Source organism: Anolis carolinensis, chromosome 2 (genome assembly GCF_035594765.1).
Source record: "Anolis carolinensis isolate JA03-04 chromosome 2, rAnoCar3.1.pri, whole genome shotgun sequence".
Classification (NCBI taxonomy): Eukaryota; Metazoa; Chordata; class Lepidosauria; order Squamata; family Dactyloidae; genus Anolis; species Anolis carolinensis.
In genome coordinates, this window is record NC_085842.1 from 31,740,223 (window position 1) to 31,758,324 (window position 18,102).

Genomic DNA, 18,102 nt, shown 5'->3' on the forward strand with positions numbered 1-18,102 from the left:
ATGATTCCATAGCACTGAGCCACAGCATTTAAAAATGGTGTCACAATGTAAATATGCCCCTTGTGGCTAAAAGCTTCTATAAATACTTTATCAAGGAGGCTACAGAAGGAAAATTCTGCTTTTTCTACAAAGCAATGTCTTACCTGACGTTAAGTTGTATTAATAAATAGCAATTACACATTGCTCTTGAATGAGAATCACTTTTGTAAACATATTAGTCTGGAATATCAGTATTAAAGGGATCTTGGAATACCTCAGAGCAGAGCTTTCCAAACTGTGTCAGGACATGTTCATTTGTCGGCTGAAGGGTGTAAGTGTGTTGCACAAACAACAAGAAATATGTGTCTATGTCAAATAAGCAATAAACCGTGTATTCCTAAAAATATAAATTTAAGGGTTTCCATAAGATATGTTCCCCCAAACATTTTATTACAATTTATGTATGTGTCCTGATTTCTTGGTTAAACCTCTAGCTTGCTAGTAAAATTAAACTACTGAGTCAAGAAATACATGTCTAAAAAAAGTGTGTCACCATGAAATATTTGGAAAAGCTCTGCCTTAGAGAATGAGAACGAAATTGGCAGCACAAACTTTCATAGAGTAAGTCTACTTACTACTTTGTTCTCCCAGACTTTAAGGAACGACAAGATCCCTTTGCACACTTCTGTGATATTCAAAATTATAGTTTTTTTAGATAACATGGTATGACCAACATTACTGTACAGGTATTAACACTTCAATTGCATCTGTGACACTTTGAGCCAGTATTTCAATGAGACAGCAGAGGCAAGGTACATAACCTTTGGAAGGTGATAAGGCGAAATTACAGCTGACTACTGTTGTTTTCAATTGTGGCTGAGCTGCACCTTTCTACTTTGCTATAGTATGCATTTCTTTGAAACAGCTGAGTTGAGATAGTATTGAGTGAAGGTGAAGATCCAGATTCAAATCCCTGCCCAGCCAAAGCTTATTGGGTAGCTGAGCATCAAGATTTAACTTAACGGTAGCAGCCATTGCCAATATTGTGCCCTCAGTGTAATGGACTACCATGGCTATAATCCTAATTGTGCATGTTGGGAAACAATGGGTGTTGTAATCCTACACAAATGGAGGGTACCAGGTTGGGGCGGGATCTTATTATCTTGGGTAAGTCATTCTCTTAGCCTCAGAGGAAGATCTTGGCACCCCCACAAATCTTACAAAAATGTGATAGATTTCTTCTAAGGCTATGGTAAGTCATAAATGACTTGAAGATACACAACAAAGCATTACAGGACTAGATCCAAAAGGTGCTACTACTGTAATATACTAGATTACATCTGGAGTTAACAAGAGTTGGAAGATACTATAAGAATCATCCAGTCCAACCCTCTGCCATGCAGGAAAACACAAAGCACTCCCAACAGATGGCCATCCATCCTCTGCTTAAAAACTTCCAAAGAGACTCCACCACACTCCCAAGCTTCATAGTCCACTGCTGTACAGCTCTTACCACCAGGAAGTTCTCCCTAATGTTTTGGTGGAATCTATCTATCGATCGATCTACTTACTTACTGTCCTAATCTCCAGAGCAGCAGAAAAAAAACCTTGCCCCCTCTTCAATATGACTGCCTGAAGTACAGTACTGTAGATTTCTCTCTGTTAAATTCATTTTGTAGGTCTTGATCCAGCTCTCTAATCTGTTAAGGTGATTTTGGATTTCTGCCAGAACATTTGTTATCTCTCCTAATTTAGTGCCATCTGCAAATTTGATAAGCACGACTGGTTCACTGCTAGAACAGCACTCTATATTCCTAGCTCTCTATTAGTGGAGGAATAACATAATCTTTTCCATAAAACCTGGTATTGTATTATCTCTACCATTCCTGTTTACTTCTGTGTTGGTTTCTTTTTAATAACATTGATTCTTATGAGAAAGAAGTGAAATACACACTGAGGGAATGATTAGTAGTATTTTAATTGTATCCATAAATAAGAACATTAAACACAATCTGGAACAAAAAGTTCCATTTCAAACATTTCGTACATTGCATTACAGTGTCTAAACTTAATAGAAATGTAAACTTATTAAATTATTTCAGGTTATAACAACTCTAGATAACACATTAAACTATATAAAAATACATTTCAATGTTTTTAATAGTGGTTTCAACATTCTCACAAGAAGAAAGTGCTTTTGAAGACAGTATTGCCATTATTTCAAAGTGTCAGATTCATTTAAACAAATGACATTCATAGCAAGCTTGAGTTTCATTTTCTACAATTATCTGGCTCAGGTTAAGAAAGTGAATTGAGTATACGCATTTCTATGACATCTTAATAGTACTTGCATACTGTGAGGAGCTTATTCTGTTACTGAAATACACAGAGATCCTGTAATCTAGCACTGTACCTATGGACACAAAGGAGACGAATAATGTCTCTCTCCTCTGTGTGTAGTGTCTATATGCTTTTAGAGGACAAGAACATTTATTTTGTGCAAAACAATCACTCATTTTAGAGAAATCCTCAACATTAGCAGAAAAACGTGTTAAAGGGAATGCACTTGAAGTCAATTCCCAAAGTTTATCTAACTATATTGATTTAGTTTGTATATTTACAAAAGTGCATGGTATAGGAGTCACAAAATATTCCATTGTAACCCTCAAAAGGTCTGGGTGGGCAGAATGGGTAGGATAGAAACACAAAACCCTTCTACCTGTTAGGGTGCATCCATATTGTAGAACTAATGCAGTTTATCTGCCATGACTCAAATGTAAGGAATGCTAGGAGTTGTAATTTTTCAAGGTCTTCTCTGTCAAAAGAGTGCTGGTGCCACACTAAACTACAATTTCCAGGAATTCACAGGATCGAGCCATGGCAGTTTAAGTGGTGTCAAAGTGCATCCATTCAAAAGCGTCCATGTACCCTTAGTTAAGCAACAATTTAGGGAGAGTTGTTGTATGTTTTCCGAGCTGTATGGCCATATTCTAGAAGTATTCTCTCCTGACGTTTCGCCAACTTCTATGGCAGGCATCTTCAGAGGTAGTGAGGTATGGAGAAACTAAGCAAGGAAGGTTTATATATCTGTGGAAAGTCCCTGGACTTTTCACCCTGTGGACGAAACATCAGGAGAGAATACTTCTAGAACATGGCAATACAGCCTGGAAAACATACAACAACCCTGTGATTCCGGCCATGAAAGCCTTCAACAACAAATTTGGGAGGGCATGGGAGGGGAGAGTTAAAATTCATCCCAACACTCACCCCTCTAGCACTCAACTAAATGTCAGTGAACAGAGGAAGAGCATGGAAAAGAATTCTAGAATACATGCTTCTTTTAGTCGTTTCCTGCTTTCAACTGAACAACATGTGGAAGAAGGAAAAAAGGCAAAAGTTCAGTTTTCTGTTACAGTCACATATATCAGAGAAGCAGAATAAACCAGCTGAAGGATAGGGGAAGTGGAGAAGAATAGAGGAAAAGGTTGGCAGAATGATGGATAGAGAGAGAGATGCCCACTCTTTGGATCAGGGCTTGTTAATCTCTGCTAAAAATGCATTTACACAGAACCCAGTGTCTGAGCATCCTCTAACATTATTTGGCTGGGGGTGGGTGTCCGTGGGAGGGGGAAGGTGTCCATCGCTAATTCAGTTAGACCCATTTGATGTCCACAATGACAACAGTATGGCACACTTTGTATTTAAGCTATTGCTGCCAGTTACTGAGGCTGGCAAAAAAGGATGTGACGAGGCACATTTTACCCGCCTAAGAAATTATTCCCCCTACCTCAGCTATTAAGCCAGACATCGACTTTATTGGTTACATAACTTGTAAGTAATAATAAACATCAATTAACCAGAAATTACCAAAACTGAAAACAACAACCGGAGCAGCTAATGTTCCTACTACTAATATAAAACTGCCCCCATTAAGACAAATATGAAATAAACCTAGTATATGTCTGTAGGAAAAGCAGGTACCTCTGAACACAACTCTAAGGAAACTAGTGAATAAATATTATCATTACATTTGTATTTACTTTACATCAACCAATTGTATCATCTTATATTTAGAATATTATATAATATTACATGCTAGCATTAATAATAAATACAGTATAACCAGAAATAAGCACTGTTTATGAAGGACAGAATGCCTGGTCAATCCAGTTTTTATAGGCACAATCCAGAACTATAAAGGCCTTTAAAAATGTAATCAGCTGATTTTCTGGGATTTAATGGCTTGTAAAAATCCTAATAAAATCAACTGAAATACATTACCAACTTCTACTGATTGTGTATAAACTTAAGTAGTATTTTAACTGTGCACAGAACTTCTCAGACCAGAGACCTTTTAGACTTAGGCTTATAAAAATAGTAAATGCAAAGTCCTGGAACACATCCTCTCTGGATACGGGAGTCGTAGTTCATTTCTTCTTTGTGGAATCTGAAAATTGCACATATGGATTTTCACGCACATGCAGAGCTTTTTGGAACATTCTAGAGTTGTAGCACTGAAACATTTTGGAGGAGGCCCTGCCCACACTCCCCAGTACTATATAAGCCTGTAAGCAAGGTTGAGCTCTAGTTCCTTTTTCCTGCTGTAATCGGCAGCTGTTAGGAACCTCTTCTAGTAGCACTGTATCTATCTCCAATGGATTACGTGATTTTAAAGTTTAAATTAATACGTTTTTAACTCCATGTTTTAATATTTAATTGTGTTTTTATGATTTAATTGATAGTTGAATTTTGATCTTGATAGGACAGTACACACCTCTGAGGAAAGTGTATGCTTGCCTTCCTTCACCAGTGAAGGATATTCAGCAGTTAATAAAGAACACATTAAAATCTAACATAAAGAGATTTCGCCATTTTCCTGATAGAAATCTATTTAATAGAATCATAGAGTTGGAAGAGACCTGGTGGGCCATCCAGCCTAACCCCCTGTAAAGTAGTAGGAAAATCGCATTCAAAGTACCTCCGACAGATGATCATCCAGCCTCTGTTTAAAAGCCCCCAAAGGAGCCTCCACCACAGTTCAGGGCAGAGAGTTCCACTGCTGAACAGCTCTAGGTTAGGAAGTCCTTCCTAATGTTCATGTGGAATCTCCTTTTGTGTAGTTTGAAGCCACTGTTCTGTGTCCTAGTCTCCAGGGCAGCAGAAAACACACTTGTTCCCTTCTCCCTATGATTTCCCCTCGCATATTTATACATGGCCCTCATCATATCTCCTCTCAGCCTTCTCTTCAGCAGGCTAAATATGCCCAGCTCTTTAAGTCGCTTCTCATAGGGCTTGTTCTCCAGACCCTTGTTTATTTTAGTCGCCCTTCTCTGGACACATTCCAGCTTGTCAACATCTCCCTTCAATTGTGGTGCCCAGAACTGGACACAGTGTGATTCCAGGTGTGGTCTGACCAAGGCAGAATAGAGGGGGAGCAGGACTTCCCTGGATCTAGACACTAGACTCCTATTTATGCCGGCCAACATCCCATTGGCTTTTTTAGCTGTCGTATGACATTGTTGGCTCATGTTTAACTTGTTCTCCATGAGGACTCCAATATCTTTTTCACAAGTACTGCTATCAAGCCAGGCGTCCCCCACTCTGTATTTGTGCATTTCATTTTTTTCTGCCTAAGTGGAGTATCTTCCATTTATCTCTGTTGAACTTCATTTTGTTAGTTCTGGCCCAGCTATCTAATCTGTTAAGATCAATTTGAATTCTGTTCCTGTCTTCTGGCAATGGCTGAAAAAGTGCTCAATTTTGTACCTTCAACACACACACTACACCAGATGCTCAATGTGCTCCTCAAAATGCTCTTGCTCTAAACTTGAAATTATTTTTCTGTCAATCTGTAGAAATGACTGTATCCTTTAAGTCAGTGGTTCTCAACCTGGAGTCCCCAGATGTTTTTGGCCTACAACTTCCAGAAATCCCAGCCAATTTACCAGCTATTAGAATTTCTGGGAGTTGAAGGCCAAAAACATCTGGGGACCCAGGTTGAGAACCACTGCTTTAAGTGGTACAATCCTCATATGCTACATAATTCTTTCAGCAAAGGGAGAGATCACATCAAGGAAGCATGTCTACATTACACTGCCAATATTTAATTAAAGGCTGAGAGAGGACATGATTGCCATGTTTTAATATGTGAAAGGGTGTCACATTGAGGATGGGGCAAGCATATTTTCTGATGCTTAGATTAGGACACAGAGCAATGGATCCAAATTGCAGGAAAGGAAATTCCACGTAAACATTAGGAAGAACTTCCTAATTGTAAACATTGTTTGGCAGTAGAATATGAAATATCCTTCTCTAGAGATTTTTAAGCAGGTTGGATGGCCATCTCTGTTTACTGTTGTTTGATGTTTTATTGTTGATCGATCTATTTTATTGTTTGCATTTGCTTTTATATTGTTGTTCCGGGCTTGGCCCCATGTAAGCCGCCCTGAGTCCCTTCGGGGAGATGGGGTGGGGTATAAGAATAAAGCTATTATTATTATTATTATTATTATTATTATTATTATTATTATTATTATTATTATTATTCTTATAGAAGGATATTAACTTTTTATAGCCTGACCCCTGGAAGAAAATCCAGGATTTTATGTCCCTCTTATAGTAACAAAGCATTTAAAACCACTGGAAAAGCCTGTGAGAAGCATCATCCATCTACTGGCATTCCTCATATGACTGTCACTGGCAAGCAAATTTTTAAAAATCTTACATTAATTCTATGAGAACTGGGGATATTACTTGTCTCTTGGTTTAAATATTAAACAATTAGAGTTGCTTTAGCATTAAACAACATTCGAAATCCTCCTACTTTACTGACTGACATGTTAAGTTAATATTGTCTACTGTTTGCTGCCTGCTTCTACCTAGGTGCTTCCAGCTTCTTCAATTGCAAGGTCCGTGTCAATGAGCCCTACATGATATAAATTGAGGATGGAATCTGCAATAATCCGAGCCGTCCTCTTCATATAGCCTCCAGAGGTCACCATCAAGATTGGAATTTGATGCTTCCAAGCAGCTCTGAATACGATTTCATCTCTTTCAATAATTCCCTGTGAATGTGCATTAAAAAAGGAAGTCAGAAAATGCATGTTGAAATTCACTGCATGAAAAGAGAACTACTGAACTATTCCCAGAATCCCTAGTCATTGGTCACTATGGTTGGAGCTGTTGGGATAGTCCACCAAGATCTAAGAGTCCATACATTCCCCAACCCTTGTAGGTTATTTGCATTTCTCAGCCAAAATGCATTGCAACCTAAAACAACCTAGGTTCTACTTTTCACCTGATTCCACCTTCAGATAGGGCTTTCGTTTCAGACCTGTCAATTACATGGGGGCTTCCTGTGTTTATTCTTATTACTCTGGAGCAATTTCAAGTCAGTGAAAGAGATTGCAAATGTAAGGTGATCTATCACTATTGTAAGACACAAAAGTTACCTATTGTGGTAGATATTAGGACTGAATCCTTGATTTGCATGTGACACCTCAGATAAAGATTTCCAGATCTTTCCCATTCTACTATGACATGCATCTATGTTTGCTAGTTCATAGAATCAGAGTTGGAAGAGACGTCGTGGACCATCCAGTTCAACCCCCTGCCAAGAAGGAGGAAAAACGCATTCAAAGCACCCCCGACAGATGGCCATCCAGCCTCTGTTTAAAAGCCTCCAAAAAAGGAGCACCTCCACCACACTCCAAGGCAGAGAGTTTCACTGCTGAACAGCTCTAACAGTTAGGAAGTTATTCTTAATGTTCATGTAGTATCTCCTTTACTGTAGTTTGAAGCCGTTGTTCTGTGTCCTAGTCTCCAGGGCAGCAGAAAACAAACTTGCTCTCCTCCTCCCTATGACTTCCCCTTACATTGACAATTTATACATTGCCCTCTTCATGACTCCACTCAGCCTTCTCTTCTGCAGGCTAAACATGCCCGGCTCTTTAAGCTGTTCTTCATAGGGTTTGTTCTCCAGTCCCTTGATCATTTTAGTCGCCCTCCCTCTGGACACATTATTCCAGCTTGTCAACATTTCCCTTCAATTGCAGTGCCTAGAATTGGACAAGTCAAGAAAGAACAGTGGATAAAGCTGATAACAGAAGTCAACATGGGCAGGAGCAGCCAGAAGGCATGGAGGCTGTTAAGATGGCTGAGCAATGATCCCTCACAAACTAACACCCATGCCAACATAAAGGCAGATCAGATAGCGCATCAACTTCTGAAGAATGGGAAACCCAAACTCTCCACCAAAGTAGGAAGGAAACCAATAGTCAGACAACCAGATAATGAGAACAACCACCTTCATGAACCTTTTACAGCAACTGAATTGGACATGGTCCTCAATAAATGTAAAAATGGCAAAGCAGCTGGCCTGGACAATCTACAAATTAACAACTTAAGAACTTTGGCCCAAAAGCAAGGTACTAGCTGCTGAAGATGATGAACAACTGCATTGCATCCTGTCAGATTCCCAAAATCTGGCGGAAAACAAGAGTCATAGCTATCTTGAAACCAGGTAAAGACCGTAATGACACAAAAAGCTATAGACCAATCTCCTTGTTGTGCCATCTTCACAAAGTTCTGGAGATACTTATTCTGAATAGAATTATGGAAAAAATAGACCCATGTTTGATTCCAGAGCAAGGTGGCTTCAGGAAAGGCAAAAGTTGCACATCACAAGTGTTGAATCTGACTCAGCACATAGAAGATGGGTTTGAAAGGCAGCAGATTACAGGAGCTGTCTTCATAGACCTGTCAGCAGCTTATGACACTATAAACCATCGCTTTTTCCTGAGAAAAACTTATAATATCACAAATGACTACCACCTCACCCATTCCATAGGAAATCTGCTACAAAACATGAGATTTTTTGTTGAATTCCAGGGTCAGAGAAGCAGATGGCAAAAACAGATGAACGGCCTCCCTCAGGGGAGTGTGCTTGCTCCATCAATGTTTAACATTTACGCAAATGATCAGCCACTGCCAGAAGGGACAGACGATTATGTCATCACCGTCCAAGCAGGGAGCTTTGAAATGGTTGAATAGATGCTCTCCAAAGCTTTAGGTGCTCTTACTGTCTATTACAAAGAAAACCAGCTGATCCCTAACCCATCTAAAACACAGACGTGTGCTTTCCACCTTAAGAACAGACAAGCATCTCGAGCTCTGAGGATTACCTGGGAAGGAATCCCACTGTAGCATAGCAGCACACCAAAATACTTGAGAGTTACCCTGGATCGTGCTCTGACTTACAAGAAGCACTGCTTTACTATCAAGCAAAAAGTGGGCGCTAGAAATAACATTGTACGAAAGCTGACTGGCACAACCTGGGGATCACAACCTGAAGATATCTGCCCTTGCGCTTTGCTACTCTGCTGCTGAATACGCATGCCCAGTGTGGAATACATCTCACCACGTTAAAACAGTGTATGTGGCTCTTAATGAGACATGCTGCACTATCACAGGACATCTACTTCATACGCCACTGGAGAAATTATACTGCTTAGCCAGCATTGCACGCACCATCTGACATCTGCCCGGAAATAGCAGCCAACAATGAAAGGACCAAGCCATTGACATCTCCGGCCCATCCCCTGTTGGGATATCAGCCAGCACACCAACGCAGGAAAATATCAGCAAGCAAGAGTCCAAAAGTGGCAGGCCAATACCCGGAACCTTAATCAGTGGCTGACGCCAGATGAGACTCCCCCCGGGCACACAGAAGACTGGGCGACTTGGAAGGCACTGACCAGACTGCGCTCTGGCACCATGAGATGCGGAGCTAACCTTAAGAAATGGGGCTACAAAGTGGAGTCCGCAACATGCGACTGTGGAGAAGAGACCACCACCACACACCACCTACTGCAATGTATTCTGATCCCTGCTACATGCACAATGGAGGACCTTCTCACAGCAACACCAGAGGCACTCCAAGTGGCCAGCTACTGGGCAAAAGACATTTAGTATTAATGCCAAGTTTTTTTTTCTTTAAAAAATCTCTGTTTGCAAATCCATTACAAGTTGTACGCTCAGTTTGCTTCTGACACGAGAAATATATCTCAGAGAAAACAGAAAAACCCGATTGTTGGTACTGATAACATGGAACAGGAAGTACAAAAAATGAAAATGGTCCAGGACTGGACATGAAACAAGGTTGACAAAGTACATCTGGAAGGAATAATGTGCTGGCCTTGCAAACTGACTCACTTCTATAGGAAAGCATGGATTTGCTATACAAACCTGAGGTGAAATAGCCAGGCCTCCCAAGGGGTCTCCATACAGAATATCAGTTCCAGCATTATAGATAATGATATCTGATTTCACTTCATCCAATGCAGCTTCCACGTGTGCTTTTACTTTCTGAAGATATTCTGCATCTTCTGTGCCCCACTCCAATTCAACTTTCCGACTTATGGCTCCTGGAAAATTATCATAAAGCTAAATACTATGAAAGACCGAGAGGAAGGGGAGCAATGGTAAAAATTATTTCTGATATTTATTTTACACTCCTTCAGACACACCGTTGGAAATTACCTCCATAGAATTCAGTGCAATGTATTTCATTTATTTCTGAGTAGACATAACACTCTACAGTAAGCAATATCTGCATGTTGGGATTCAATTTTTAAGATTAAATCAGAGCTTTCCAAACTCTGTGTTGTAGTGTGTTGTAGTATATCAGCTGCAGTATGTAGTTGTATCTCACAAATGTAACAAGAAACCCCCAAGTCTATGTGAAGCAAGCAATAAATCATATATTTTAAATATATAAATGAAAGTTATGTTATGTCTCCATTCATTTTGTTATTACAATGTATGTATGTGTCCATATATCTGATAAGGGATTGGTTTAATCTCTTGTTAAGTAAAACTGGATTACTGTGTTACAACATAATGCATGTCTCAAAAGTGTGTCACCAACTTGAAATTTTTTGAAAGCTCTGAATTACATTATTCTAGTAAACACTCTATTATTGTAAGAAAATACTATATTAATCAATTATGCATGATGGTCTTCGATAGAATTTCATAAAGGGTAAAAGTAAGGACAGAACAAAAGAATATTATATGTTTATGTTTATTATCTTTGTATCTTGCTTTTCCTTTAAAGAACCCAATATCATTTTCCCCACACACACCCTGCAAAGTCTTCCAGTGAATAACAGGACACGGCTCTTGTGACTTTTACAGTGGACAAAATTTCAGCAACTGCTTCTTGTCACACAATCATAACCTCCCAAAATTCCTTCTTTTACACTAAAGAAAAGTATATGCAGTCCCTGAATTATAAACATTCGACTTACATTCAACTCACATGTTGGGGGTTTCAAAAAGGTTTTTCTTGGGCATAAATTGGCCTGGAAAGGCACAAAATATTGCAGAAGTGAACTACTACTCCCTACTAAACATTTCGGAACACTCCAATGCAATGAAATTTTCCTCTGCATCTGTCTGAATATTTTAAGCCAAAAATATTTTGGTAAAATACAGGGTGTTTGAAAAAGAACTCCCTAGTTTCAAGTTAAAACACATTAAAACTAGGGAGTTCTTTTTCAAACACCCTGTATAATCAGGGGTGGGTTTTTAAAGAAGTGGCCCTCCTCTCTGTGCACAAAGTGGACTCCTAACTCCTGCTAGTTGCCCATCCTTAATTACAGGATTGAGACCTTAGATTATGATGAGGAAATAGAAACTCTTCTATTCGAAAATGTTTTTATTTTGAATTCTAAAGTAATTTGGATACTCACGTTTAGCAAATCCATCTCCTGGATAAATATACCTGTTGTATACATCCATAATGTACACTCGTTTGTCGTCCATGAAGTCTCTTTCATGACCATTCCCCTATGAGAGTTACAAACAATTAATATAAAGCAAACCAAATTAATGACGAACACTAATGAAATTCAATTTTCTCCTGTATTTATCCCACCTATATAATATTTTATTGTGATATCAGTATGCAAAGGGGTCTCACAGCACCTTAGAGAATGAGATAAAACAGTTGGTAGCATATGTTTTTGTAGACTTGGGGTACATCTACTTTGTAAAATTCATGCAGTTTAACTGCCATGGCTCAACACCAAGGGAGCTGTTGTTTTACAAAGTATTTAGTCTTCACTGCCAAAGATTGCTGTTGCCTCACCAAACTACAGATCCCAGGATCCCACATCAATGGCCCATGGTAGATAAAAGTGATGTCAAATTGCATTAACTCTACAGTGCAGATGCAGCAGAAATCTACTTCCTCAAATGTAAGACTAAGATGTAAGTCTACCAACATCTTCCTTTCATTCTCTAAGATACTATAAGATCACTTTGTATACTGGTATTCCAGACAAACATGACTATGTTTTTAAGTTTAATGTGAGGTAAACAAGTATAGGGCTGCAAGATGTAGTCCTGTGTGTGAAGGTGCATTCTGCCATTAAAACCAAAACTCTTGTTGGAGGTTGTAAATCTCTAGCTTATACTCAGAAAACAGCTGAACAGAAACTATACAGAGCAAGAGGTATGAGGATAGTTCATGGCAAGATGGAGATAGAAAGGTTAAGAAATTGTTCATAGCAGCTTCAAATTCAATGACTGATATCGGGCAGTTTGACAGATTTTGACAGTTTACAGCAATGTAACAATATAAACAAGATAAATTATAATAAACATATAGACAATTTAAATTAAGTGAACAAACAATAACAAGCAAAGTACATAAAAATTAAAACAATTATATTAAGTATAACACAAGATATATCATCCATAAATAAAATACAATAAACAAAACTTACACAACAATACAATTAATATAATAGTAGTAATAATAACAATAACAATATCCCTTTATAGATGTAGTGTCCTAAATTTATTTATTTATTTCAATTATTTATACCCCGCCCTTCTCACCCGCCCTTCTAGCCCTAATTTATTATTGGCTTCTGCACTTTTCCACCAACCCTGTCTTGAAACTCTATTGCATAAGCTCCTACCCTCCGAGTTACAGTATTTATTATTGTTCAGGCTATTGGTTGTTTGTTGATGTTGTTTTTATGTTGTTATGATGTTGTTTTAAATTTTATTGAGTTGTAGTTTTAATCTATGTCTGATCAGGCTTGTCCCCATGTAAGTCGCCCCGAGTCCCTTTGGGGAGATGGAGGTGGGATACAAAAATAAAGTTATTATTATTATTATTATTATTCCACCCCTATCTCCCAGTAGGGACTCAGGGCAGTTAGATCCATTTTAAAAATTTTCCATTTAAGTCCTCCATTCATTGGATAGCAATACATTTAGCCATTTTCAAAGGACTGTTTCCATAGCCAGGTTTTCAATTATTTCCTAAAGAACAATAGTGTGGGAGCCTGCTTAATTTCCCTAGGGAGGGCCAGAACCGAGAAGGCCCACTCCCTCATCCCCACCAACCGCGCTTGTGATGGGAGTGGGATCATGAGATGGGCCTCTCTGGATGACCTTAAGGTCCAAACAGGTTTATAGGGGGGAACACTTACACCACATAAATCAAGTAAGGCAAATGAAAAAGAGGCTATGAGTATTATTCCTCCTCTCTCCTCAGGATCGATTTGTGAAAACATTATTCTATGGTATCTTGAGTACATTTGTAGAACATATTTTTTGATTTTGAAATATAGACTTAAACAAAACTTTCTAATGAATGTTATCAGCTTCCTATGTAGCACAGCTTCAAAGTGACATCAGTCTTGCTTTGAATTCAATTTAAAAATTAAAAACTTTATCACTCACCTGATGTGCATCCAAATCTATTATAGTTGCCCTAGAAACACCTTCCATTCTTTCAAATAAAAACTGTAATAAAGAGATATAAAAGCGACAATTGGAAAATATGACAAAACAAAACAAACGTACGTCCTAACAAATTTGTTACAACTTAAAACTTTGTGGATTTTGTCCATGTAATCATATAACTGAAGTAGGTAAGAGAGGAATCTGGGACTAAAGTAGTGAGCTGAAATCCGACATCAGAAATGACAATATCTTAAAAAAACACTGGGGTAAAATTCTGATGTTTTTAGTCTACTAATCAAAATATTACATGCAGTCTGGCTTACAAACAACACATAGTTATGAACAAGGCTGAAACAACAGAAAAAGAGAGAAATCTATCCCTTGGAAGGGAAGTTCACTTGTGGAAGAGTTATCATGGGGAAAAGGTGTCTCCACTGAAGCTTTATCACCACTCTTTGTTTCCACAACAAGCCAACATTTTTCAAAACCCAATTATCACAGGGACAGAAGTGAGAAGAAATGTTTTGAAAAGGGGCACAGTCAGACAGCAAACCAAAAAAGAGCACAGAGGTGTTGACCCTTCCCTATGCTAGCCAAAGCTTCTATCTATCTATCTATCTATCTATCTATCTATCTATCTATCTATCTATCTATCTATCTATCTATCTATCTATCTATAGCTGGAGTTACACTTAAAAATGTACCTGTTCCAACTTACAAACAAATTCAACTTAAAGACAAGCCTGCAGAACCTATCTTGTTTGTAACTCACGAACTGCCTGTATATCAAATGCTTTGCTCAATTATATCCATGGCATCCCCACCATCAACAACATTAATGATCTGATCAAAAAGAGACGTAAGTAGTTTGACAAGATTTCTTCTTGACAAACTCATTAGTTCCTATTGATCAGTGCATTGACATTAAAATACGGTACTTGAAAACAGACTCCTGTACACTCATTTCTAAATATTTCCTGGTATGGCCTCTAAGAACATTGACCTCAGGCTAACTTTCAGAAAAAGAAACTTCAAAAGACAGACTTCAATGTGGACACTCTGAACAAGAATTCATCGAGATTCAAATCTCTTTTCTCTGGCCTGAATAGGGACAAAGGCTTTTTATCACTCTGCATGTATTCCAGTTATCAAGTGTAGAGATGTGTGTACATGCCATTCCATTTTGGCTTTATTAATCTTTGCTAAATACCCTAAATGCAACAGATCTTGTCTGATCTTGGAAGATTAGCAGGGTTAGCACTAGTTAATAAGTATAAATGGGAGACCAATATCAGGTGCTACAGGCTATATTTCAGAGAAGAATTAGCAACACTACTGATGGATATTTCTCCCATAAGAAAACCTAATGAAATGTATGGGGTTGCTATAACTAGGCAGACAACTTGAAGGCACAGAGACACAAACTGCTATCACTGTACTTTCTGCATTTCACTTCACCCTGAAATTTTGCACAGTCTTCAAGACATGGAGAAAAACAGTTCTGCCATCTGATGGACCCACAAATTTATGCCACAAATCTCTGTTTTTATTGCAAATAATAAATTGTGTAATAAAGTGAGGCATATAGTTTCATATTTACAAAGAAATTTCCACTACTGATTCAATTAGGATACATATAATTTGACAGTTGCCTTATCATTTTATGAAGTGCAGATATTTTCAAAACACCTTATTTGCATTTGAAAAGATAAGAGTATATGTTTTCAAAAGTACTATATTGCAACAATAAAACACAAATTAATCTATGTGTTTCAAATACTGTCCTGCAGCCTTTTCCCACATTTCACATTGTAAGGAAAAAAGAAATAACGTTAAAGCTATGAAAAATGCAACAGATATTTTTTGATTTGGGCACTGCTTGCAGAAAATTTTGAAATTCCTATTAATGAAATCTACAAAAGTTAAATCCATAAAAATGGAGGGTTGACTGTACTACATTTTCATGTATACCACTACCTGTTCTGCTATGAACAAATGTAAGCAATTCATCATATTCGTAAAAATAATCAATTTTTTTTTTGCTTACAATGGATTTGCCTTACCTTTATGGTCAATGTGATATCAGCATATGCACAAAATCCTCCACCTCTATCACCTGAGCAGTGATGAAAACCACCTCCTGGGATAGAAAAAATAGTAATATAATAATATTATAATAAAAGTTTATTTTTAACCCACCCTCTCTCCCCGAAGAGACTCAGGACAGCTTCTAGTAAAGTAGAAGAATGTATTAAACAAGATATTCTAGGTGTTAAGAAAAATGTGACAGCCAGCTTAATCTTAGGCCACAAAAGAGATTACTTAATTAGCCATGTTCTACTAGCTACTACACATTAAAAATGGTTGCTGACTTACAGATGCTAGTGCAAGAAAACCAAGAGATGAATCCTAAGGAAGCAAGAGAGACAGGTGTTCTGGGAGATAGCCTCAAAAACAAGTTGTGGCATGAGCAAAAAGGGAGAAATTGCCATTAAGCATCTATGGAATGATGAGACAGGCTGCTGGGAATAGTGTGAGTGGGATCCTGGGGAGGGGGGGGGGCTCTGTAGGTTTTTTAGAGTGTACTCTTTAATGTATTTTAACATTTTTATGTTTTCTTTTAATTTCTACATTCATATTTTAAAACATTTGCTCTGTTGTAGTTGTATTGTGTCATGTGTTGTTAGCCACCTTAAGTCCCTATAATTGAGAGAAAGGCAGGGTGAAAATAAAATAGGTAAATAAATACAAATCTTTCTGGGAACCAAGACAGTTGTAGTAGAACCGTAAGAATTAAAGCAACAAGATAAAAAATACATGGAGATATGTGAATGCAATGAAAACATGGGCCTGGACAGCTTAGTCAGTAAGAATGAACACAGATTAACTGAACTGATCAACTGAAGGCACCATGTAATCAGATTAATTAATTATGTTTGCATCACAGTACTGTATAGGACATAATAATACCTTCCAACTGGTATTTTGGTTAAGGTTAGTAATTCAAATTGTATGTACAGTAAAATCTTGGTAATCCGAGCCCAGGTGAACCGAGACTCTGGATTATCCGAGGGGCTGCTGCCCCCCCCTCCCCTCTCCTCCCTGTTCCCTCGGCCCAGGGAAGCAGGCCATGATCGCTGCTGCTGGAGCAGTGATCGCAGGCTGCTTCCTCCAGCCTCAGCCTCTCCCTCTCCTCTCACGAGGAGCTCTTTCGCGCGAGAGGAGGAAGAGGCGGGGTGCTTCCTTCTCGCGAGAGGAAAGGTAGAGGCAGGAGGAAGCGGCCCGCGATCGCTGCTGCAGCAGCAGCGATCGTGGCCTGCTTACCTGGGCCCAAGCGCCAAGCGGAGGGAGTTTATTTATTTATTTACAGCATTTATATTCCGCACTTCTCACCCCGAAGGGGACTCGGGGTGGATCACATTACACATATAGGCAAACATTCAATGCCTTTTAACATAGAACAAAGACAAGACAAACACAGGCTCCGAGCAGGCCTCGAACTCATGAACTCCTGGTCAGAGTGATTCATTGCAGCTGGTTGCAGCTGGCTTGCTCTCCAGCCTGCGCCACAGCTCCCTCCGCTCGGCGCTTGGGCCTTTAGAGAAGCGCGAGGCATGTCGCTAAGCAGAAACATGCCTCGCGCTTCTGTAAAGGCGCAAGCGCTGGGCGAACAGAATTTTCTCCCTTCGCCCAGCGCTTGGACCCAGGGAGGGAAGCGCGAGGCATGCCGCTAAGCAGTGGCATGCCTCGCGCTTCCCTCCCTGAGACCAAGCGCCTGACAGAGGGAGAAGCTTAGCGACATGCCTCGCGCTTCCTTCCCTGGGTCCAAGCGCCGGGCGAAGGGAGAAAACTTCTCCCTTTGCCTGGTGCTTGGGCCTTTAGAGAAGCGCGAGGCATGTCGCTAAGCAGCAGCATGCCTCCCGCTTCCCTGGGTCCAAGCGCCTGCCGGAGGGATTAGTTTCTTCCCTCCGCTAGGCGCCTGGGCCTAGAATCTCAGTTATCCAATTAATCCGGGTAACCCGAGTAGGGGTCCACCCGTTTAAATCGGATAACCGAGACTCTACTGTATTTATTGGATATATGCCCAATAAATATGTTGATTCCTACTGAATCAACTAAGTTTATACAGATACTAGCTGTGCCCGGCCATGTGTTGATGTGGCAAAGTCTGGTGGTATGGAAAATAAAGTATTGAGGAACTGATGGTAGTTAGTACAAGTTATTTCTTAAAGCTTGTGGATATACAATATTTCTGGTTGTTCCTTTTTTTTTGTCTGTTGGGAGGCAAGTATGAATGCTGCAATTAGCCAGAATGATTAGCATGTAATGGCCTTTCAGTTTCAAAGCCTGGCTGCTTCT

At 39.2% G+C, this 18,102-nt stretch overlaps 1 protein-coding gene across 2 annotated transcripts in view; it reads right to left on the minus strand.

Annotated features, from left to right (window-relative positions):
- Nucleotides 1-1,939: 1,939 nt before the first annotated feature.
- hdac11 (histone deacetylase 11) overlaps nt 1,940-18,102 on the minus strand; it is a 31,668-nt gene continuing 15,505 nt past the window's right edge. For both annotated transcript variants that reach the window (XM_062973729.1, XM_062973728.1), the window contains 5 exons: nt 15,807-15,883; nt 13,741-13,803; nt 11,733-11,829; nt 10,225-10,403; nt 1,940-7,043 (listed from right to left, as the gene is read on the minus strand). In XM_062973729.1, coding sequence (XP_062829799.1) covers nt 6,858-7,043; nt 10,225-10,403; nt 11,733-11,829; nt 13,741-13,803; nt 15,807-15,883 — 602 coding nt within the window. In that variant the 3' untranslated portion in view covers nt 1,940-6,857. The remainder of the gene's footprint in view (nt 7,044-10,224; nt 10,404-11,732; nt 11,830-13,740; nt 13,804-15,806; nt 15,884-18,102) is intronic.